The 25,330-nt window shown below is 44.1% G+C and overlaps 1 protein-coding gene and 1 non-coding gene across 6 annotated transcripts; both read right to left on the minus strand.

The window, feature by feature from the left end:
* Positions 1 to 11,994: 11,994 nt before the first annotated feature.
* Positions 11,995 to 19,458, minus strand: Slc25a3 (solute carrier family 25 member 3). Of its 5 annotated transcripts, none has more exons than NM_139100.2 (8): positions 19,361 to 19,458; positions 18,995 to 19,140; positions 17,350 to 17,471; positions 14,779 to 14,958; positions 13,825 to 14,006; positions 13,172 to 13,344; positions 12,412 to 12,522; positions 11,995 to 12,330 (listed from the first exon to the last, which is right to left on the minus strand). In NM_139100.2, exons 2-8 carry the CDS (start codon positions 19,134 to 19,136, stop codon positions 12,170 to 12,172), a joined length of 1,071 nt encoding a protein of 356 aa, NP_620800.2. In that variant the 5' UTR covers positions 19,137 to 19,140; positions 19,361 to 19,458; the 3' UTR covers positions 11,995 to 12,169. The 5 variants fall into 5 exon arrangements, with proteins under 5 accessions (NP_620800.2, NP_001257717.1, XP_087411850.1 ...); NM_001270788.1 differs by lacking the exon at positions 17,350 to 17,471 and adding an exon at positions 17,637 to 17,761; XM_087555724.1 differs by having other exon boundaries at positions 14,779 to 16,898; positions 17,014 to 17,471; positions 19,361 to 19,412.
* Positions 13,415 to 13,660, minus strand: Snora53 (small nucleolar RNA, H/ACA box 53). The gene has a single exon (XR_015626270.1). It is a non-coding gene; the product is annotated as a small nucleolar RNA SNORA53 (small nucleolar RNA).
* Positions 19,459 to 25,330: the final 5,872 nt, after the last annotated feature.

The following is a 25,330-nucleotide window of genomic DNA, read 5'->3' on the forward strand; positions in this document are numbered from 1 at the left end:
CTGGTTTGTAGAATGTCTTCTCACTGTGTCCTAGCATGACAGCTCTTTGGGCTTCTTTTATGAAGGCGCCAATCTTGATCTTGAGGACTCCTCCTTGAGAACCCAGTCATCTGCCAAAGGCCTCACAGTAGTCGTTAGATATGGATTTTAGAGAGATAATAGTCATAGCAAAGTGGTCACCTAAAATAGTGTCAGAAAGTAACATCTAGAACAGTGTTGGTGGTATAAACCAACATGGTGCAGAGGCCTTGCCACACTACAATGGCTCTGCCTCAGAAAAGCATGACTCTTGTGGTGATGTGAACAGACATAGCCAAAACAACCTGAAAAGGAGAGCCCACATTTAAAGTGACCTTAGCTGTCGGTGAAATGGCTCAGAGGCACTTGCCACCAAAGTCTGGTAACCTGAATTCAAACCTGGAATCCACATGATTGGAGGAGGGAAGTGTCTCCCACAAGCCGTCCTCTGACACCTACATACATGACATCACACGCACACACGCTCACACACACGTATGCCTGCGTGCATGGTGAGGGTAGGTGAAAGACAAGGCTAGAGTCTGTGATTGGAGGGTAGAAAAGGAGGGTGGGCTGAGTGCTGAATTTTTGAGAGGTGGAAGAGATAGGAAGGGAGGAAGGATGGAAGGAAGATGGAGAAAGAAAGGGACGACCCAGTTCGATGTGACTTTAAAAGCCACAGGTAGCTATGAATATCATTTGAGGGATAGATTATTCCAGGACAATTTGTCCAATCTAAGTGGGCAGCTTATATCAGTATCAGTTAGCTCTGAGTTTATTGTGTGTTCGTTTTGTGGGTTGAGAATTTACTGATATAAGTCTGACTGATAAATTACAAGCCTCTAGAGTTTTGATTTTACTGGATTACAGGGATCTGTGACAGTTAACCATGAGACGGGTGGTCGCTACATGGGGCTAGCCATGGAGGCGGCGAGACCACTGGGGCCAGAGAATAGCCGGCCAGTGCTAACATGGGATGGTGCCTCCATTTTTATTATTTAACACAACATACACACACTTAAAAAAATAACTTTAGTGGGCTAGAGAGATGGCTCAGTGGTTAAGAGCACTGACTGTTCTGCCAGAGGGTCTGAGTTCAAATCCCAGCAACCACATGGTGGCTCACAACCATCTGTAATGGGATCCGATGCCCTCTTCTGATATTTCTGAAGACAGCTACAGTATACTAATAAATAGATAAATAAATAAATAAATCTTTTAAAAAATGACATTAGCAATTCTAATTACAGAAACTTTGAAGTAATCTATAGTGTGGTAAGAAGTACAGTGATGGATTAGTGTTCTTATCCGCTGAGCATCTCTCAGCCTAACCTACCTGTCCTTGAAAAGGCTATGGGATAAAATCCATTGGACAGTAGTTACTTAGTGTTTAACCTTCCTTAGTGTCTCTGTCCTTCCTCAACCAAGTGTTAGGTTTCAGCTACAGTCTGAGCAGCTGAACAGTGCCCTGTCTTTCTCTGGCTCAGCTGGTTGTAACTACCTGCTTCCCATTCCTGTCATTTTACCCTTATCCTTACCCACTTCGTTCATTTGTTCAAAAACATGTATGAATCCAAACACGGTGGTCCATGCTGGTAGTCCCAGCATTTGGTAGGCTGAGGTTGGAGAACCTTTTCTAGTTCAAGGCCAGCCTGAGATACGTAATGAGAGCCTGTCACCAGGCAAAGCAAAGAACAACAGAAACAACCCACTAGGCATGGCATCAGGGCAGCCAGAATTATAGGACACCTCGTCTCATAAAGAGATAATCAGGTCCAATGACTTAGGAGGTAAAGGCCTCTACCTGCCACTGACCTCAGTTCAACCCCCAGGACTCACCTGGGAGGAGAGCCAACTCCCACAAGCTTTCCTTGGATTTCCACACACGCATGTACTGAGGCAGACACAAGTCCACACGCATTCAGACACATGCTCGTATATATAAAATATGAATTAATAAAATACGATCATTTTAAATGAGTAAGTAAAGAAATCAGCTATTTAAAAATCTGAGAATACAGCTCAGTATGCATAAGGCCCTAGGCTCAATTGTCAGCACAGACAGAAAAAAAAAAAAACAAATAGACATTTGAGATTCATTTTTAAAAAAACACCAAGCAGTTGTGGCACATGCCTTTAATCTCAGTACTTTTGAGGCAGAGGCAGACAGACCTCTGTGAGTTCAAGACCAGCCTGGTCTAGAGTGAATTCGAGGACAGCAAAGACTACATGGTAGAAAACCTGTCTTAAAAAGACAAAAACAGGGGTTGGGGATTTAGCTCCAAAGAACCAAAAAAAAAAAAAAAAAAAAAAAAGAAAAAAAAAGACAAAAACAAAAATATGATTAAAAATTAAAATTATAATTAAAAATAATAAAAAGACAACCCCAAACCAAAGCCATCTTGTTGCGGTAATTATTTTGTTTGTTTTCTTTGGGTTTTTTTGTTTTGTGTTGTGTTTTGGCTTTGTGAGACAGGGTTTCTCTAGCTGTCCTAGGACTCACTCTGTCGACCAGGATGGCTTCAAAGTCAGAGATCCACCTGTCTCTGCCTGCTGATAAAAGGCTTGTCCCATGGCTGGAGAGATGGCTGGCTCAGTGGTTAAGAGAACTAGTTGATCTTCTGAAGGACCTGGGTTCAATTTCCAGCACCCATATGGCCACTCACAACCATCCTAACTCCAGTCCAGGAGATCTGACACCTTCACCCAGACACATAACAAAATATGCGGGCAATGTCTGGCCTTAGTGGGAGAGGATATACCTAAGCCTGCAGAGAATTGATGTGCCAGGGTGCAGGTTACATATGCTCAGCCCAGGGAGTGGTACAACTAGAAGGAGTGGCACTGGGGCTGGGGATTTAGCTCAGTGGTAGAGCGCTTGCCTAGCAAGCACAAAGCCCTGAGTTCGGTCCCCAGCTCCGAAAAAAAGAAAGAAGAAAAAGAAAAAAAAAAAAAAAAAGAAGGTGTGGCACCTATTAGAGTAGGTGTGTTGCCATGAGGGTGGGGTTTAAGATCCTTATCCTAGCTGCCTGGAAGCCAGTATTCTGCTGGCAGCCTTCAGATGCAGATGTAGAACTCTCAGCTCCTCCTGCACCATGTCTGCCTGGATGTTACCATGTCACCACTGCCTTGATGATGATGGACTGAACCTCTGAACCTGTAAGCCAGCCCCAATTAAATGTTGTCCTTATAAGAGTTGCCTTGGTCAGGGTGTCTGTTCACAGCATTGAAACCCTAACTATGACAGGGGGATACCTAGGGGAGGTAAGAAGAAGAAGGGGAAGGGTGAGTGGGGAGTGACTCTGTGAGGGGAGACCAGGAAGGAGGGTAGCAATTGTGATGTAAAAGAAATTTTAATTAATTAAAAAATAATAAAAATAGGGGTTGGGGATTTAGCTCAGCGGTAGAGCGCTTGCCTAGCAAGCGCAAGGCCCTGGGTTCGATCCCCAGTTCCGAAAAAAAAGAAAAGAAAAAAAAATAATAAAAATAATATGCAGGGGCTGGAGAGATGGCTCAGCGGTTAAGAGCACCCGACTGCTCTTCCAGAGGTCACGAGTTCAATTCCCAGCAACCACATGGTGGCTCACAACCATCTGTAAAGAGTTCTGATGCCCTCTTCTGGTGTATCTGAAGACAGCTACAGTGTACTTATATATAATAAATAAATAAATCTTTTAAAAAAAAAATAATATGCAGGCGGGGCTGGGGATTTAGCTCAGTGGTAGAGCGCTTACCTAGGAAGCGCGAGGCCCTGGGTTCGGTCCCCAGCTCCGAAAAAAAGAACAAAAAAAAAAAATATATATATGCAGGCAAACATCAATGAACAAAAAATAAAAGTAAGTTATTTCTTTTTGTAATAGCCATGTGCCACTAAGCCTGGCTTTTGTTGAAATTCTTAACATTATTTTTGTGAAGTAAATATTAAAAACATTCCAAAAGTTAAAGTAAAAAAGGATGAAATAAAAATAAGTATTAACATTCAAGTATTTTCTTCTCCTACTCTTCTTCTTGTTATTTTTTTAAGGATTTATTTATTCAAGCAAGGCAGTTGTGGTGCATGCCTTTAATCCCAGCACTCAGGAGGCAGAGGCAGCAGATCTCTTGAGTTTGAGGCCAGCCTGGTTTACAGATTGAGTTCCAGGAAAGCCAGAGCTACATGGAGAAACCTTGCCTCAAGTAAGTAAGTAAGTAAGTAAGTAAGTAAGTAAGTAAATAAATAAATAAAATGAACAGATATCTCTTCTCCTTTGGTTCCCCCAGATCCAAGCCCCCCAGTCTCCTTCCAGATTTTCAATAGAATACCTGTGGCAGCCTTCCCCACCCTACTCCCATCTCCTGTGGATCCCACAGGTCTTCCCCACACTGTCTGTCTTAGTCAGGATTCCTATTCCTGCACAAATATCATGATCGAGAAGCAAGTTGGGGAGGAAAGGGTTTATTCAGCTTACACTTCCACATTGCTGTTCATCACCAAAGGAAGTCAGGACTGGAACTCAAGTAGGAGCTGATGCAGAGGCCATGGAGGGATGTTTCTTACTGGCTTGCTTCCCCTGGCTTGCTCAGCTTGCTCTCTTATAGAACCCAAGACCACCAGCCCAGGGACGGCACCACCCACAATGGGCTGGGTCCTCCCCCCTTGATCACTTGTTGAGAAAATGCCTTACAGCTGGGTCTCATGGAGGCATTTCCTCAACTGAGGCTCCTTTTTCTGTGATAACTCTAGTTTGTGTCAAGTTGATACACAAAACCAGCCAGTACACTGTTCCAGCCCCCAAACCCGTTAGGCACCAGCTGCTAACCCAAGGGTCGCTCCTCCCAGGACAAAGGCCAGATCCACACCTCCTTTTTGCTCCTCCAACTCCAACACCCCCACCCCCAACCCCGTCGCATCCCAGATCTGTAGCAGAAGATCTGCTGTGGCCCGGCCAGGATCGCAAAGACCTTCTCCAACCCTCTTTTCCCAAACTCATTCCAGTACCCCAGCAGGCGCACCAGCTCAGCAGGGCAGGAAAATAGTCAACACCCATCTGCAAATCCAAAATGGAAAACAGAAACCAAGGAAATTTTAAAACACCTACTCAACAGAGACAAATCCAGAAATCAGCACCCAGACCAAAAATCCTGCCAAACCCAGACGCCTAGACACCAATAGGGGCTGGGGATTTAGCTCAGCGGGTAGAGCGCTTACCTAGCAAGCGCAAGGCCCTGGGTTCCGTCCCCAGCTCCGGGAAAAAAAAAAAATCCATTTAATAGATTCAAGATGGCGCTGGTCTCCAGAACCAGTACCGAAGGGCCACTCGGAGGAGACTGAGAGACCCAAGGAGGTTTCACGGTGAGACTCGTGGAGGATATCTCCAGGACAACTAAAAAAGGCAGGTCTCATTGGAAGATGCTTTTAAGAATGGTTTCATGGAATTGGAAAAAAAGATAGCACACGGTGGAGAGAAGCGGAGCAGGAGACACCACTGAGGTAACAGGTGTGGAGCATGGGAGGACAAAGGCTTGGGCCACCACCTGCCCCACCTTGCCCTGTCGCTGCCGACTGGCTAGGCATACAGCCGCCATTCACACTGTTAATCCTCCTTAAGGAAGAAGAGTGCCAAGGGTCCGAGGCAATGCCTGCAGGCTGCAATCAGGATGTCATACCCAGGATGCCAGCAGGACAGTGGGCAGGATGGTTAGCGCAGCATGGAGCTTACATAGGTCCTGCCCCAGGACATACTGACCTCCCTAGCTCTAGCAACAAGATACCAGAGATGAAGAATGGTTCCTTTCTGCCTTACATCTTCCCCAAAGACTTCTGTGGGCATGCTACCGCCACAGGCCAAGGAGATACCCATGGCCGAACTGATGTCGGGTGGTCTGCGCTGTAGGAAGCTGCTATGGGCAAGGGAGCTTCTTTTGCAGTGGTATTGATGACTGCAGACGCGTAATTGAGAATGAGAGATACCAAAGGCTTCTGTGATGGCCCCCTCCCAAGAAAAGAAAAGAAGGAAGGGAGGGAAGGAGGGAGGGTGGAATTTCAAGCAGGAAGCTATTGAAGAGTCCTTAAAAATCATGATAGAGATTCTGAAATGTAGCTTTTCACAGCTGATGGCTTCTGGAGAGGGTTAGGGTGGGGAAGGACTTAAGTTCTCTTAAAGGGGCTGGCCACTGGGAGTTTGACTATGCTCCAATGAGTATATGGTCGACACAAATTGGACTTGTGGGGTTTTTTTCCTTTGCTTTTTTTGGGGGGGGCGGGGTGTGCAAGGGTGGGAAGGTGGCCCTGGGAAGAATAAGAAGCTTGTGTGATCAGGGTGCATTGTATGACACCCCCAAACAATTAGTAAAAATATGTTGGGGTAAAAACACACAACAGCCTGGGCAGTACGTCTCCACTGCAGCCCAGTTGTCGTACCAAAGCTGGGAGGGGAAAGACGATACAGCAGAGGGAAAGAATGTGGAGAGAGACAGCTGGAACCGAGGGGCATTTGGGGGCTAAATGGAAACCTAGAGCGGTGGAAACTTCCTAAAACATATGAAGGTGCTCCTAATGAGGTCACCTAATAAGGGGGGACATGGAATTTCAACTGGCCATCTCTTTTCAGCAAACCAGGCTTTCAGTGTCGGGACTGGGTTGCATTCAGTTGAGCCGTTGGCCAAGGGGGGGCGTTCCATGAAAATCTCCAAACAACCCAGGCTGTTGTTGCTCTCTGCAAACTGGAAGGTGGGCAGATCACTGCCAAGGACAGCACCCACATAACTCATTGATCATCAAATCCAGCTGGTGCCTACATGGAGCCTTCACCCCTTCAACATTCTAGTGTCTTTGTTTACTGAAGGTAACCTGCAGGCTACCAAAAGGGAAACATCAACCCAGCCACAGAACTTCTGACATATAATCTGTCCTGCCTGCAAAATATGCTAGGGCAATGGTGACACAGAACTTAGGGGAGTGGCCAATCAATGTCTGGTTGATGATTTAAGGTTCACTCTGTGAGACAGAACCCATACTCAACACTGCTTGGGTGACCAAGACCCAGAGACAATATAGATAGCCCAGAAACCAAATACTACTGGTCTTAAAAAAAAAAAAAAAAAAAAAGGGGGGTTGGGGATTTAGCTCAGTGGTAGAGCGCTTGCCTAGCAAGCGCAAGGCCCTGGGTTCGGTCCCAGCTCCGAAAAAAAAAAAAAAAAAAAAGATATGACTTCTAATGATATTCTGCTATATTTATACACCAGTGCCTTCATCATCATCAGAGAAGCTTCTGCAGATGGAGATACAGAAATACAGAGCAGACATTTTACTTCAAGAGCCTAATTGGGATTTCTCTATCAAATCCTTCCCCTCAGAGCTCAGGGAACCCTTCAGAGGTGGCAGAAAACAAGATGGGATGAAAGACAACAGGAGGGGCTGGAGAGATGGCTCAGTGGTTAAGAGCACCCGACTACTCTTCCAGAGGTCCTGAGTTCAATTCCCAGCAACCACATGGTGACTCACAGCCATCTGTAAAGAGATCTGATGCCCTCTTCTGGTGTGTCTGAAGACAGCTACAGTGTACTTATATATAATAAATGAATAAATCTTAAAAAAAAAAAAAAACTAGTTATTTAGGGGGTTGGGGATTTAGCTCAGTGGTAGAGCGCTTGCCTAGGAAGCGCAAGGCCCTGGGTTCGGTCCCCAGCTCCGGGGGGGCGGGGGGGGGAAGCCACCATGAAAGACAACAGGAGAGCGAGGCCCTTTCAATTAGCTAAGCAAGGTACATTATGAACTCAAAGACTGAAGCAACAAGCAGAGCCTGCATGGTCCTCTACATATATATTATAGCTTTTAGTTTTTCTATAGGACTATATATGAGTGGGTCTTTGATTTTTTTTTTTTTTTTGGTTCTTTTTTTTCGGAGCTGGGGACCGAACCCAGGGCCTTGCGCTTCCTAGGCAAGCGCTCTACCACTGAGCTAAATCCCCAACCCCTGATTTTTTTTTTTAAGATTTATTTATTTTATATATGAGTACACTGTCACTGTCTTCAGACACACCAGAAGAGGGCATCGGATCCCATTACAGACAGTTGTGAGACACCATGTGGTTACTGGGAATTGAACTCAGGACCTCTCGAAGAGCAACTAGTGCTCTTAACCGCTGAGCCATCTCTCCAGCCCAGGTCTTTGATTTTTGTGTGTGTCCTTGGGGCTCTTTTCCTTCTTTTGCTTTGCCTTGTCTAACTTCGATATGATGGGTTCTGCTTTACCTTATTCTATTTTACTTTGTCGTTTGGTTGTCTTGGTAAATGAAAATGGCTCCCACAGGCCCATAGGGAGTGACACTATTAGGAGGTGTGGCCTTGTTGGAGTGGGTGTGGCCTTGTCAGAGGAAGTGTGTCACCGGAGTGGGCTTTGAGGTCTCAGATGCTCAAGCCAGGCCCAGTGCCTCACGGTCTTCCTGCGCCTGCAGATCCTGATGTAGATCTCAGCTAACTCTCCAGCACCGTGGCTGCCTGCATGCTACCATGCTTCTCGACATGACAATAACGGACTAAGCCTCTGAACCTGTAAGTCAGCCCCAATTAAGTGTTTTTCTTTGTAAGAGTTGCCATGGTCATGGGGTCTCTTCACAGCAACACAACACTAAGATAGTTGTAATCTCTTAGACTGTTCTTTTCTAATGAAAAGACAGGAAGTGGAACAGGAGGGGAGGGGAAGTGGGGGTAGAGGGCAGGGAAACTGTAATCAGGATATATTGTATGAGAGAAGAATACTTTCAATAAAAAAGGAAAAATGGGTTAAAAAGATTTATGAGTCTTCTGCTTCCATGCATGTCTGGTGTCCTAAGTGGTCAGAAGAGAGAGCTGAATTTCCTGCAATTAGAATCATGAATGGTTGGTTGTCAGCTGCCATGGGTGCTGGGAATCAAACCTAGGTCCTCTGCAAGGACAAGTGCTCTTAACCATCAAGGCTTAATTTTTAATTTTATGCACATGGGTGTTGTGCCTGATCATAAGGGAGCTAGGAACTGAACCCAGGTTCCCCAGTGCTCTTAACCTCTGGGCCATCACACCAGCCTTTCTTCCTTTTGCTTTATGCACTGGTACCTAAATGCTATAAAGAAACACAAACTTTCAAGTTTGGTTTATGACTGTTTTGTTTGTTTTTGGTAGAATGAATGATTCTGTGTCAGAGAAAAATTACTGTGACACATCTTGATATGGTATTTGTATCCATAGTGATATGCTAAGGAAGTATTACGTAACTCCCAAGTTAACAGCAAGACTTTGACTTAAATCAGCACACTCTGGACCCTTGTCTAGAATCACAGAAATGTTAATAAGCCCAGTTAAAATATAGCCAAAACAATTCTTTAAGTTTTTAATGTACTCATAAAGCCACTTGTTTATCAGTTTGATTTGGGTGCACCCAACAGGGCAAACAATCTAGCAAAATCTGCCTTTGAGATGTAATCGCTCTTAGAAGTGACTATACGAGAAGCTTCTGGAAATGTCATTTGTCTTTCAATTTCAATAGAACCCAACTCAACTGCCAATCCCATGCACTCCTCCCTCATGGATGTCTTACTCACGTCTATATTAGACATGTAAGATGTAAAAAGCCAAAATATCCAACATATATAGACTTGAATACTTATTAGTGTGTTTATTAGTACATCTGAAACCAGAAGTTCTCGCACTAGCAATCCTCCCACCCCTATCTTTTAAGTGCTGGGGTTACAGGTATACACCTATTTAATTAAATTTTCAGGGGTGGGTTTTCCCAGAGACGGGGTTTCATGGTGTAGCTCTGGCTGCCCTGGGACTTGCTCTGCAGACCAAGCTGGCCTCAGACTCCAGGAGGCCCACCTGCCTCTACCTCCTGAGTGCTGGGATTAAAGGTGTGCATCACTACTGCCCCGCTGAATTAATACATCTTTAAGTGGACATTTACTTGGATTGAGGAACAAAAGTTTGTATAGCAATTAGGAATGGCCTTGCACTCTTAACTGGAGAGGGCAATTGTCAACAGCTTAAACACAACATACTTTGTACCAACACCTATAAATAACACCTGTTCAAGGGAACTTGAAACCTTCACATGGCAATAACAATGCCTCAGCAGCAGACAGCGAACTGTGCCCTGAATATTTAGGCCCTGATCTATTTTGGGTTGGCGGCACCAATCTATCTCCAGTTCCGCTCGTTCTTTTTTTTTTTTACATTTATTTATTTATTATATATAAGTACACTGTAGCTGTCTTCAGACACACCAGAAGAGGGCATCAGATCTCATTACAGATGGTTGTGAGCCACCATGTGGTTGCTGGGATTTGAACTCAGGACCTCTGGAAGAGCAGTCAGTGCTCTTAACCGCTGAGCCATCTCTCCAGCCCCAGTTCCGCTCGTTCTTACCATCTGGCTCTACCATGCTAGCAAGAAATTCAGTCTTACGCAAGGTGTGACGCACACCAGCAACAACTCCCGGGAAGGAGACTCCGAGGTAGAGACCAGCCACGAGTGTATGATGAGGGCCTGTCTCACAATCTTTTACTTTCCTTTTCCTTGTGTTCCTAGGTAATTATTGTATGATAGAAATTTTTCAGCCTTGCTTTTACTGGAAGCCTTAAAAGCTAACCAAGAGGGCTGGAGAGATGGCTCAGCGGTTAAGAGCACTGACTGCTCTTCCAGAGGTCATGAGTTCAATTCCCAGCAACCACATGGTGGCTCACAACCATCTGTAAAGAGATCCGATGCCCTCTTCTGGTGTATCTGAAGACAGCTACAGTGTACTTATATATAATAAATAAATAAATCTTTAAAAAAAAAAAAAAAAAAAAGCTAACCAAGACCCAGCTGCCCTAGAACCACCATGCAAAATAATATGCTAATAGCCCAGGCAAATGAAAAGATGTGAGACCCAGACAGTTCAACAGGCAGTAAGGAATTCACACTGCCACGGTTACTAAGTATCACAGGGACCATCTGGTTAGAACCAGAAACTGACTTCCCCAGAAGTTTCCCCTAACAATTTCAAACCTAATGACCCTTCCTTTCTCTTCAGTTCAGGTGTATTTAATATGCAGCTAACTAGATGCACAACTCTTAAACTTAGTTCAATGATCTTAGAAAACAGATTTGTAATGAAAAAGAGCATTTCTCTCTATTGGAATCCTTGCAGAAACAAGCTGTAGTGTCGCTTATCTGTAATCCCAGAAAGCTGAGGCAGGAGGATCACCTGACTAGCCTCACTGTGGTAAGCTTCAGACCAGCAGCCAAGGATACAAAGGGGAGACTTTAAAACAGAATTCTTGGATTATCCAAGCCCCTCCCACATATGTATGGACACATACATACATTCTTTATATAATATAGAGACTGTTAGCCCTTCAAGGCTAAAATCAGGAAAACATAAACTGGGCCCTTTGTATTTCTGAATAAAACAAGCAGAAAACTGAACATCAGTGTAATGTTAAAAGGCAGGCTAAACCCTCCCACTAAACCCCAGGAGTATGCATGAGGCTGCATCTCCAGATTCCCTCGGTTGTCTAGCAGTCTCTCTCATTAAAGAAATCCAACAGAAAACAGCTGGCAATCCATTCAGTCTGGCTGTGTGAAAAGCAGGTCACCTTAGGTAATTTTTAGCAATCCTTCTTTGGTCCTTAACTTCCTAAGAATGAACCTAATTTGTGTCCCCTTTTACAAAGACAGGTCAATAAATCCACTAACATTAAAAAGGAAACATGGGACAAAAATTTGCTATGCTAAAATTAGCTTGTCAAAAAAACCCCAAAAACCAACAATTCAGTGTTTATCCATATTTAATGAACTATGTTTCTGAAAACCCAAGACTATTCCTAATACAGGAGCTTCTTAAGTAAGGGGACAATTTAAGAATAGCACCAATGGTTAGCTTACACTTTTTTCCTAGGGGAGGGTACCTTAATTTTTTGATTTTAGGACTAAATCTTTTTTCAATACTAGTTTTTAAAATAACAAACTCATAGACATCATGAATAGATGGGTTTATTTAGCAGTAAGTTTGAAACTCTTGCTTTAAGCAAGGGTACTACAGTAATTGTATCAGGAACAGACATTTCCTACATTGTCAAATATATAAAAGTTCCTTTGCACTTTCAACACTGATCAACAAGCAGATTCAGTCCATGTTACTTTGATGTATATCTACTCAGTTAACCCAAGCTTCTTCTTCAGAGACTCTGGCATCTCAGGTGGAGGAGGGCGAGGGAGCCTGAAGTAGACCTTCACAGAGTCATAGATGAACCACTGCAGTGCCGTCAGAGTGCCAATCATGATGATTCGGGCGAAGAGCCCCTTCCATACACCTGGTTCAGAGAAGAAAGGTGAGCGTACAAACCAGCGCCATCTACCCAAGCAGTGCCAGGTCCCAGGAGAGCCTAACTTACCTCTAAAGCCAAGCCTCTGCAGGACCTGAGAGGCAGTGCTGCCTTTCTCTTTATTCAGCACAGAGACCACAGAGTCAGCAGGGTGAGAGACAATCGCACAAAAGACTCCGGCTGTGGGGAAAGGGAAGTAAAAAAGAAAATCAAGATACTCTAGTAAAATTCCCGCCTCAGCATCCCAAGTGCTAGGATTACAAGCATGTGTCACCACACTGGCTTCAACTTTACTATTCAAAACATGAAAACTTAGATCTACTCATTACATGCATGAGTGTTTCCCTGCATATATGTTGTGTGTACCCATGTGCATGCTTTGTATGCCCACACAGATGAGAAAAGGGCACCATGTCACCTGGAAACAGAGTTACAGATGCATTGTCAAGCGTGATGGGTGGCATATACAGAACTATATAGAAAGATTTTTAGAAAGTAATGAGTATCTAGAATCCAGCAGAACATAAAAACAGGAAGATAAAAATACTTCCTGGACTTTGGAAATTTTCCTTCACAAAGGAACCAAGAATGGAAGTGATATAATTTGTATATAAGTTCATGAACAAGTGTGTTCTAAATAATTCATTCCAGCCAGGGTGTAGTGATGCACACCTTCAATCCCGTACTTGGGGGACTGAGGCAAGTGGATCTGTAGCCATCCTGGTCTACACATTGAGTTCTAAGACAGTCAGGGTTATAAACTAAGACCCTGAAATATATACATGGACAAATGGATGGATGGATGGACAGATGGACAGACAAGTCATACCTATGTAACCTGCCACAAATGTCACAACCAGCTGCTCTGCCTTTGTACATTCACTTCGGGGCTTAGGAACCACAAATTTGTACAAAGCTTCAACAGTCCGTTCAAAGCAGGCGAACTTCATCATGGTGTATGGGATCTGTCTCATCCACAGAGGAGCAACACCCTTGTAGAACCTAGGAAATAAGGACACTAATTTAAATAGGTGCCCAAGTGAATTTAGCAGATATTTTCACCGTCTACAGAAGTGTCCGCACACCAGTCGAGTCCTGACAGTAACACATGACAGCATAACGCGTGTCACTGCCGTCAGAACCTGAGGACTAACATGCAGGTGTATTAGTCTCACATGCCAATGACTCAAGCACCTTTGACTGTACAACCAACAAAGTTGCTGGATGTTTCCTGGACTGGAACTACAAGAAACAAGAAGTTTACAGGTAGAACTCAGTTCAAGATTCATCCACAAAGGTGGATCTAAGGAAGCATGTTGGCATCCAAACCATGCAAACTGACTGTGTACATCAGAAATGTCCTAACAAGCCCATCCACCTGAGTCAACAGATATATAGATAAGTATCAAGCCATTTTCAGACAGACAAAAGGACCTGATCTTAGGTCTCCCCCGTGACTAGATTTAGGAAATGCTCACTCACGCATTTAAGCCTTCTTCTTTATACATTTTGGGGACAGCTTCCCTCAGTGTGTTGGCATAGCCAGGCTGGGTTTGAATTCGAACTTTAGCAGCTTCCATAGGAGCCAGGGCAATGTCAGCAAAGAACTCAGCACTGGCAGAAGCAGCTAGATACAGTGATGTACGCCACAGATAGGTGTTCTCCTAAAAGTCAACACACAGGAAGGACAGATATGAACTGCTGCCACACCGGCCTTTTCCATCTAACGTCCTTGACAATGTAACTTCAGAGACTTTAAAAATATTCCTCTCCCTGTTTTTGGTTTAAGTTCTAACTTCATCAGTCTATCCCAGTTTAGCCTTGTTGTATGGGACAGTCTGGCTTCAAAAATAACAATATAGGGATTGGGGATTTAGCTCAGTGGTAGAGCACTTGCCTAGGAGTGAGCAAGGCCCTGAGTTCGGTCCCCAGCTCCGAAAAAAAGAACCAAAAGAAAAAAAAAAAAAACACCAAAACAATATAGGGCTGGAGAGATGGCTCAGTGGTTAAGAGCACTAACTGCTCACATATATATATAATAAATTAAATCTTAAAAAAAACCCAAAATATACCTAAATGCTAGGAAACAAATGTACGTTAGCCACCTGACTTGTCTGAACTACTCTTATTACACAGTTCATGAATAACACAATATCAGAATGAGTTTATATTGTCTCTCAGCCTTGTGAATACAAGGTATATGCTCTCTGAATATGCATATACAGTAATCCTATACTACACAAAAGGAGCCCCACACTGTTCTTACACTAGCACACATACCGACCATTCTCAGAAATTCAACAGAGTACATTAAGACATGTCGTTCATTATTTCTGGGGCCATTTCATCAGCCATAAAACAAGATACGTCAAACAAAAAGCACTATATTCTTTCTCAAACACTTGGGACATTTAATGTCAAAATAAAATCACATACCTCACCAAGTATGTTGCTATATAAGGCTTTGAAGACTTCATAAAAGCCGAATTTGCAGAGCCCTTGCATGGAATAGCCAATCAAAGTTGGGGCCCATCCTTTAGCCAAACCACGAACGCCATCTTCTTTCAATGTAATGGAGAAACCATTAAATATGCCCTTGTACTTCTGAGGGTCCACCTTTAAAATGGGAAAATGTCAATATAAAAGAAACAGCTATGTTAATCTAACTGTACAATGGTTTTTTATTTGCCAAGATATTTACAATGAGTTTTATAAAAATAAGATTTAAGAATATCTAACACTTTATTCTACTATTGTGCTTTGTTTTAAAATTTAGCTACAAAAAAAGGTATATGTAAGTTCTTAGCTTAATATAAGCTAACACCTATGTTTTAAAAGCTGGTGTGGTGTATTCATGTATACATGCTTCTGTGTGCATTTATGTGGACACAGACTAGCTGGCCAGTGACCTCCAGGGACACTCCTACATCCATCTTGCTAGTGCTGGGATTAGAGACATGCATGACTGTTTTGACAGGTGCTTGGGAATATCGCCTAAGTTCTTCATGCTTACCTAACTAACAAACACTCTTAACTGAGCACTTTTCCCAGACTGGAAGGATTTTGGTGGTTAAAACAGGGTCTCTATTTCAGATTGCTCTCAAACTCATAGTGCGCTTCCTGCCTCTCTCCCAGAGGCTAGACTATAGGCATGAGCCACGACTTCCAGGCTCTATTTAGGACTGTTTTTATAAACAACTTCTACATTAAAGTCTAGCTTCCTTTAAACTATACTTAATTCTTAGATAGTCAAAACTATAAAATTCCAACACAAAAAGTAAGAAATAAAATAGTTCTTAAGATGTAAGTATGTATTCCTGACCCTGGAGTCCTTTAAGTAGATTGTACTACACCATGAGCAGCGTGAACATTAGATAACCAAACTAAATACAATTTTAACATGTACAGCATCTCTTGTGAGGTACAGAATTGCTTTACTTCTGAAATTTACTGCAAAGACGCGCATGTCTGAGGACTTACACTGGTATCTATTGTCTAAGAGCCATGTGGGTAAGGGAGCTTATCTCACTCTTCCTGCAGGTACTAGAAGGGTTGGTATACGTCACCTTCCTCTCTCCCTCCTAATATTTCACCTTCCTTTCTCTTTTAGGTAAGGAGACTTCTAATCCTGTTTGGGACAAATAAATTTTTAATGTTTGATTACTTTTCTTTCAATAATTATGATATTCAAATTATAAAAGACACAGAAGAGGCAATGCTCACAACTTTCCTATAAAGACAGTAAGAGCTTCTTTGAGAAATAAACATGTTCTTTGCCTCAGTATTTAGGGACAGGAAGTTACTTTACATAAGATGACACACAAGACTGCCCGTGTTAATACATAAAATACTTATGCAATGACTACTTGGGGTCTTGAATTAGTAGACCTTGAAAAAGACCTCTGGCCAGAACTGAACTGCAGCAGTTAAGATCCACTTAGAGTGAGAGCAGAACAAGTAATGATCTACTGTACATGTGAGAGGTGCATTAGAAGAAAGCTGGAGAGAGCTCAGTGAAAAATACATACTGTTCTCTTCCAGAGCTCAATTCCCAGCCCATAGCTACTCGTAAGTCCAACTCCAGGAGACCTGAAGATCTGACACCCTCCCTGGGTACCCACATATAGAAATAAAAATAGCAAAATAAATAAATAAATGGAGCTGGGGCTGTTTCTTGCTGAAGTCTGTAGCAGTTGGGATGTCTCCATTTCTCATTTGTGATGCTCTTTTAAAAAGTGGGAGTTGGGGCAGAAGAGATGGCTCATCAGTTAAAAGCAGTGGCTACTCCTCCAGAAGTTCTGGGTTCAATTCCCAGCACCCATACAGCGGCTCACCACCATCTATAACTTAGGTTCTAGGGAAGCAGATGCCCTCTTCCAGGCACACCGTGCACAAATATACAAGCAGACAAAATACCCTCACACAGGAAGTAGAAATAAACCTTTTCAAATGTAAGCAAAGCTGGAAGTGTAGCTCAGTGGTAGAGGGCGCTCCTAGCACACATATTCAAGGCCTTGATTCCAGCACAATATGTAATAATAAGAAATGAAGCGGGGCTGGGGATTTAGCTCAGTGGTAGAGCGCTTACCTAGGAAGCGCAAGGCCCTGGGTTCGATCCCCAGCTCCGAAAAAAAGAACCAAAAAAAAAAAAAAAAAAAAAAGAAATGAAGCCATCAAGTTGAGAGGGTGGGAGGTGGAGGCATGGGAGGGGGTTGTTGGGAGCAAACGGATGAGAAGTAATATAACTGTATTTTAGTTTAAAACAACTTTTTTATTAGTAAGATAAATCACATACACAAAACACATCAGGTCAGTTAACAGGCACTTGCCTGCCAACCCGCCAGAGCCTGAGCTCCATGCTTGAGTTTCCCATAGTTTAAATATAGAATCACCTCCCAAAAGGTGTCCATTTATCTCCACATCCACCCACCCACATAATATATATTACTTATATAACAAAAATGCAAATAACAAAAGTAAATAAAAACCACTCATGCCAATACAAACCTGCATGCGGCATTTTACTAAATCCAGAGGAACAACAGCAGTGTGTGTCAGCCCACAACTTAAGACCCCACCAAAGCCACACAGTGCATAATACTTCATGGAGCCAAATTCACAACTGTACTCTGTAATAAGACAAGACACACCGTGCATTTTAATACAGACTTGTATTAGTGCGCATCCACTTACCTCCTGGGTAGTTAGACCTCCAAACAGCTCGTTAGTAGTATAAGTTGTATATCTTACAACTTGTTTCAACAGTATGTTTTAGTTCAGCATGCAACACAAACCTGCATTCTGCATTTAACCAGATCTAGAGGAACCAATGCTGTATGTGTTGTGCCACAGCTAATAATTCCTCCGAGTCCACAGAGGATAAAGAATCTGCCAGATCCATATTCACAGCTATACTGCTCTGTTTGAGTGAAGAAAAAAGATCAATTATTTCTTCAGAGCCTACGGGAAGTCTAGGGGAATAGAAGAAAACTCAATTTCCTTTTCCTATAGCACTACCACTACTGTGCACTTTTAGCCACCAGGCACAATTGGGTAGAAAGATGAGTTTTCGTAAATTATATGAAAGTCACTGTCAAATCATATCGCTGAAATTATTAGGATGTGTATCTGTGAGATACTATTTTCTAAAACTTCCTGCATTGGTACTTCAACTAAAAGCAGTTTACTAAGAGCATCCTCCAAAAACAGCCCAAATTCAAAAAGGAGCACTTAACATGTACAAAGCTTGCTAACTTTAACGTTTACTCCAGCTATTAACCAACTACCCACTTATGAACTAAACCACATATGCCTAGTTCCCCCAGTCAAAAACATACAAAGGTTTGTTTTAGCTTTTGAAATCAGAGGAAAATGATATAGTGATAAAGAGATAGTGAAAGTTTTCCAATCACCCCATGAATAACTGGTGTGTGTGGTGTGTGTGTGTCTGTGTGTGTTGGATTTCTGTTTTATAGGCACAATGTAGGTAACGTTCTCTTGAGGTCTATAATTCAGCTGTCTGGTTTCCCTTGTACATATGTTCCATAGGATTTAAAACATACAAAAACAGTCAGCTACTTCGAATCCCAAAACATAAACTCAAAGGAATGCACGCACGCCTCTTATAATCTTCAAGTCACCTTCTGCACCATTAGCACCAAAAGCACCCAATCCCATTACCTCAAATACAATCAAATGAAAAGATTATCAAAAAAACTTGGAAAAGGAGATCAAAGGAGACTTTTCCAGACTTAAAAAGAGGCAAATCAAATAAGACTTTATGGAGTTGCAACTGTGACAAACTAGTGATTAAAAAGGACACTTTACCCAGTAGACTTGGCTGACCAAGCGGGCTCATGGGTTGGGGGTTAGATAAAGAAGTTGGTTACCACCTCTCTGCCTCTACTCCCTTGGGGACACGGAGGTCACTGAGTGGCGCTGGGCCTGGGCCCTTCCACGCCCTTGAGGGAGGGCCAAGGATCCGACAGCGGCCTAGGGCGTCAGAGCTGACATCCCAGGGTCAGCTAGAGACCGGTTCTCAGGTCCAGGGCTGGAGCGTCCTTCCTCGACCTCCCTATCCGGCCCAGGTCTCGTAGGCAGAGCGGGGAACAGCACGAAACCAGTGCTCGCACAGGGCAGGGTGTGACCTCACCTTCCACGGCGGCGGCAGCCAGGTGGCGGGAACGCCGGGGCGGACCTGGGGGGCTGCGGGGACCCGACACATCGTGCACCAGCTGCAGATGTGGCGCGTTGAAGGGGTTCGCCCGCGCCAGGTGCGCTACGGACGAGAACATCCTCCTGCGGGGGAGACAGAGGGTGGAGGTGAGAGAGACCCGGCGCCGGGCAATGTCAAAGGAGCCCCGCGAGACATGCCGGGCTTTGCGCCCTTGAGGAGGTCACAGCTTCTTCCCCAGGGACGCCGAGCCCGGCCAGGCCCACGGCCAAGGCGGCGGCCACAAGGGACTCAAGGCTCTGCACCCCGCACCCTCCGCGGCGAGGCCCGGCCGCGTTCACTTGCCTAAGATGGCGAACACCCAACCGCTCGCTGGGCAAGGTTGCGGCTCACAGAGGCCGAATGTCCTCCCCGCCCGAAGATCCGTGCCCTTCGCGCAGCGTCACCGTGACGCACGCAGAGCGTCACTGCGCCGCGCGCTGCCCATTTGCAGAGAGGAGCGCAGAGCCTGGACGTCATCGCGTCCTCCTAGCAACCTTATCCCCGCCCCCGTCCACCCCCAGCCCTTCCGGCCGGGCTAGTGCGCAGGAGGATTCCTACTACGCAGGCGCATATCCGGAGCGGGTGGGCCCCCCCTTTTTTTAAATGTGCAGTGTTGGCCTTGGACTAGCGGGCGACCTACCCACTCTGTCCCTTAACCTTCGGGTGTTTCTCTTTGGCGCCAGGAATTTTTACACGTCTTTAAGTGATTGTCGGCATAAACTTTTTTTTTTTTTTGGTTCTTTTTTTCGGAGCTGGGGACCGAACCCAGGGCCTTGCGCTTCCTAGGTAAGCGCTCTACCACTGAGCTAAATCCCCAGCCCCCGGCATAAACTTTTTAAGACAGGAATGCTTAAGTGATATTTTATTCAGGGATTGAAGTTACGATATCGCTATAAGATCTTATGCCGGAATTCCTGCCATCATCGGACGTTTTTAGAAAAAATTCCACTCACTGACTTTAGACTACAGGCATGTCTAAATATTCCACCAAGTTCTGGTGGAAAGGATATACAGGAAGAATTCATACAATACATAAAACTGCTTCTGCCTCACAGCAACGTCCGTGGCGCCTGAAAACAGTCCATCAATGCTTCGTTCCTGCAGGCACAGGCATGCGCTGAAATGAAAGGGACCGATGGATTGTGTGTGCTTCAGACATTTAGAAGATCATTACTCTCATGTCGACAAGCGGGGGCCTAGTCCCATGAGGGAGAGTTTAGAAGGAATCAAACCTGTTATAATTCTTACTTTTAACATTTTCCTGGGAAATTTGCCTCATCTTTATCAAAATACTTTTAATTCAACCCAAGACACCACTAGAGCTGGCATGTTGTACTGACTATTGTAGTAATACTAGGTCAACCTCTGCATTCAATGCCCTGATGTGTCATTTTAAAAATTCGTAATACTTAAAAAGAAAAAAAGACCAAGACACCACATTGTCTTTCCTCTTGCCCTAGGTCCTTCAAATTATGAAGTTGATCCTGGATGGAAGAAATACTTTCAGGGTTTATGAAACATCAAAAAGATGGCTAAACGTTTAAAAGAAACAGGGTCAGAGACATAGTGCTTGCTACTCTTTCTGAGGTCTGACACTTGATTCCTAGGATTCACCTTGAACAGCCTGTAATTCTAGCTCTGGGGGATCGGACACCATCTTCTGGCTTCCATAGGCACCTGCTCTCATGTACACATATTCACACACACACACACACACACACACACACACACACACACTATTTTTAAAACCTTTAAAAATAAAATTTATAAGACATTTTTCCATAAAAACTTAAGAGGTACATTAGTTATATTTCTGCCGCCGTGATAAAACATCGTGACTAAGGGAACTTCTTTTTTTGTTTTTGGTTCTTTTTTTCGAAGCTGGGGACCGAACCCAGAGCCTTGCGCTTCCTAGGCAAGCGCTCTACCACTGAGCTAAATCCCCAAGCCCCCAAGGGAACTTCTAAAAGGAAGGTTTTATTTTGGCTTATACCTCCAGAGGGGTAAAAGTCTACCATGGTGGGGAGGCATGACAGCACACAGCACACGCTGGTAAGAACAGGAAGCTGAGACCTCACAGCTTCTATGACAGACAGGAAGCAGAGAGGGCAACCTGGAAGCAGGCACGGCTTTTACATCTCAAAGCCCGCCCCCGGGTACAAAATGCTTCCGGCAATGCCGCAAACCTCCACCAAGGGACCATGTGCTGGGGACTAACTACAGGGTCCTAACCACCTTAGAACTGGAGACCTAGCCGGGTGATACAAGAGGCTGTGAGTTCCATTACCAGCACCAAAATAGGAAAAGGAAGTGAGCATCCAGATAGCCTAGAGAAGAGTGCTTGCACCAAGCCTTCATCATCATCTGATTTCTGCATGTGCACCATGGTTCACATGCACCTACCACTCACAAAATAAATTTCTAAAATATATATCTAGGAAAAATATTAAAAATCTAACTTCTTGAAGTATTTATTATTGTGTTTGTCACACACACACACACACACACACACACACACACACACACACACACTCCATGTACATGTAGAGGTTAAAAAACAACTTCCAGTTGAATTTCTCCCTCTACCATATAGATCCTGGGGATAAAACTTGGGTATGTACTGCTTGGTGGTAAATACCTTTACCTGGTGAGTCATCCCAACAGCCTCCTAACTTTTCCATTTAACTTGCTAACACCTAACTATAGGTGGGTATATATTAAGAGAAAGTTGATCCTTATAAGTAAGGTCCAACGACACATACAAAAATGAGGAAGATAAACTTAAGACAGAGATGAAATTTTCATTTACTTATTAACATTGAGCATATAATAAGGAACAAATAATAAGAAACATTGAAAGAATCTATTTCTTCAAGAGCGGTGGACTGCTTGTCAATCAAGTTCTACCACTAAACAGATGCGTGGTGTCTGGCTCTCCACAAATGTGACAGCAACCCAGCTAAGTCCTGACACACAGGTAGGACTTAGATATCAGGAGTGTACGGCAAGAGCTGGCTGTCCAGTGAGATGGCGTTAACGGACAAGCCACTTCCACTGGCCAAAGAAAGATCACAGAGTCACTGCTGTCTCCTAGCGACCTTGTAGAGCCCTCTCCAGCCCTGTTACACTCCCTCCTTCCAGACTGGCATGAGTCTCAGGAAGAATTCATCAATAGAGGATCTAGGAAGGGCAGTTATGACAAATAAAGTAATAAGGACCCACACCCCTGTTTGCCTCAGGCCCTCACTCAGGCCTGGCTCATCCACATAATTTGATCTTGTGTAGACAAAGGTTCATAAACTCAAAGGTTTATAAAATGATTCTTAGAGTATAGTAACTACTTTTTAATCTACTCCTGCCTTCTCCCAACACCAGACAATACTGTTACAGTTGGATAAAGCTGGTGCCCTTCACCTAGGCACAACATGTGTATCTGACTTTGAAGCTGGTAGGCGAGATCCAGGGCTCGCTGGGAGAGCTATGTGTTTATCTGTTCTGTCAACAAGGTGACCTTCATGTGGTAAAGGCTGCTGCTTTGCCTCCTGAGTGCTACACAGGTTTCTCCTATACTTTAACCCCCGAATCAAAACCGCATAGGGAAAAGAAGTCTGGGAAATATAGTTGCAGCTTAACCAAAGAGGAGAGACGTCACAGGGCTGGTTTGACAGCTCAGCAGGTAAAGGTGCTTACTGTGCAGGCTTGAAGACCCAAGGTCAATTCCTACAGTTCCCATAAAAATGGAAGAAAAAAAAAACCAACTCTATGAAGTTGTCCTCTTCTCTCTCTCTCTCTCTCTCTCTCTCTCTCTCTCTCTCTCTCTCTGTGTGTGTGTGTATGTGTGTGTCTCTCTCTGTCTCTCTCTCTGTCTTTCTCTGTCTCTCTCTCTCTCTCTCTCTCTCTCTCTCTGTCTCTCTCTCTCTCACACACACACACACACACACACACACACACACACACACACACACACACACGAGGAAGTAGTCAAGGTCACTGAGGACTGTGATACAGAGCTGGAGAGTGACCAGCTCTGAGGAGAGGTGGCGATAAGACGTAGCTAGCTTTACAAGGTGAAAGTACAATGTTTTTAAAGGTCCTTCCCAGCAGGAAGAAAGAAGAAGCACTCACCATCTCAATATCTGCAAACCAGGAACCAAAGAATACTCCTCATTATTAACTTTACAATAATCCACAGAACACAGTCCAGCTGAACTGGACATGGTAGGATTCATCAGCCCACAATCTTTAGTGTTTTGTTCTTTGTTTGCTCTGTATTTTGGGACAAGTTCTTACTATATAGCCTTGAGTGTCATGAAACTCATTGTGTAGGCCAGGCTGGTCTCAGCAGAGATTCACCTGCCTCTGCCTCTAGAGTGCTGGGATTTAAGGCATATGTCACCAGGCTTGGCTATCCCTGCATCTTTAAAGTCCTTGAAGTGGGTAGATTAGATAGCTTTAGATAGCTTAGTGGTTAAAATCACTTGCTGCTCTTGCAGAGGCCAGGGTTTGGTTCCCAGTACCCACATTGGGGGGTGGGGTGTCTTAAAACCATCAGTAACTTCAGTTCCTGGAATCTAGAGCCCTCTTCTGGCCTTTGATGTGAGCATCAGAAATGCACAAAGTATACTTACAGTCATGCATGCAAATTACATATATTAATTACAAATGAGTAAATCTTTAAAAAAAAAAAAGTCCTTAGCCAGGAGCATATCTTTAATCCTAGCACTCAGGAGGCAGAGACAGGCAGATCACCGAGTTCAAATTCAGCCTGGTCTACAGAGTGCATTCAAGGACAACCAGGGCTACACAGAGAAACTTTGTCTCAAAATCAATAAAGAAAACGTCCTTGACTATGGCATTGATCTCTGCAGGAATGTAGCATTGCTTAGGCGTAATATTTTGGGATTCTAGCAACTTCCTCTGGGCCTTTCATGTGATAACAGCCCTTGTCCCACAGACCAGAGGCCCAGTGTGGACACTGTGTCAGTGCTGAGTTCATACGTTCCAAATGTGCACTTAAGAACTGGAGAAGTACTGCAAGGCTAGTGGGGAGAGACCCAGTGACACAGACTTCATCCATAGACTACTGACTTCCAGACTTCCCAAGTCTCCCTTCAGGCTGTTTGACCTCCATGGCTTTGTAAGTTTCTAAGAATTGATGTCAATTCAGAGATAGCATCTGATAATACGTTTGGAGGATTTTTTTTTCTTCTCTTCTTCATTGAATAGCTAATCTTGTAAATGAATACAAGTCAATTTGGGAAGCAGCAGGCGTGCATTAGCTGAGGCTATCTACTACAACAGAACCAACAGGATAAATATATTTCACAAAGGAGATTTTAGATTGGCTTACACTACATGGGCTGGGCAGGCCAACAAGGGCTGTGTGTGTGTAATGGAGAGGCTGTAATGCAGAGGAGAGATCCCAGGAGCTTGCTCAGTCTGTTCATTGAGACTGGATGCCTCAAGAATCCCAGAGTGGCACTGAAGATCTGGATGATTCCTGAAGAATTTCTGTTCCTTCGTCAATTGAAATCCAAAGAAACTAGGTTACCTTGCCAGTGAGGGACAGCGGCGGCAGCAGCAATAGAGCAGAGGCACTCACCAGCAAGGAATGGCAGAGCTTAGGCAAAAGCAACACTGCTTTCTCCTCAGACTTCCTTCTATCTAGCTCCTGCTAGAAGTTGCTATCTACTCTGAGGGATGGTCTTCCCTACCCAGTTCATCCTCCCAGGAGGCACCCTCAAAGGTATTAACACCACACCCCCAGTGGTATTAATGGATGGAGAAATAGGCTGGGCAGTGATGGTGAATGCCTTTAATCCCAGCACTCTGGAGGTAGAGGCTCTAGTATCTCTGTGAGTTCAAGGCTAGCCTGGTCTACAGGATGAGTTCCAGGACAGCCAGGGCTACAGAGAAACCTGTGGTGTTTTGAATAGGAATGGCCCCAGTAGGCTCATATATTTGAATGCTTGTTCATTAGGGAGTAGAACTACTTGAGAGGGATTAGGAGGTGTGGTCTTGTTGGAGTGGGTGTGGCCTTGTTGGAAGAAGTGTGGGAGGCTTTGGGGTTTTAGAAACTTAAGCCAGGCCTAGTGGCTCTCTCTGTTTTTGCTGCCTGTGGATCTGGATGTAGAACTCTCAGCTACTGCTCCAGCACTGTATCTCCTGCCTGTTGCTATGCTTCCTGCCATGCTGATAATGGACTAAACCTCTGAACCTGTAAGCCAGCCCTAAATAAATGTTTTATTGGGGTTCCTATGGCCATGGCGTCTC

This window comes from Rattus norvegicus, chromosome 7, assembly GCF_021556685.1.
Source record: "Rattus norvegicus strain SHRSP/BbbUtx chromosome 7, alternate assembly SHRSP_T2T, whole genome shotgun sequence".
NCBI classification, from domain to species: domain Eukaryota; kingdom Metazoa; phylum Chordata; class Mammalia; order Rodentia; family Muridae; genus Rattus; species Rattus norvegicus.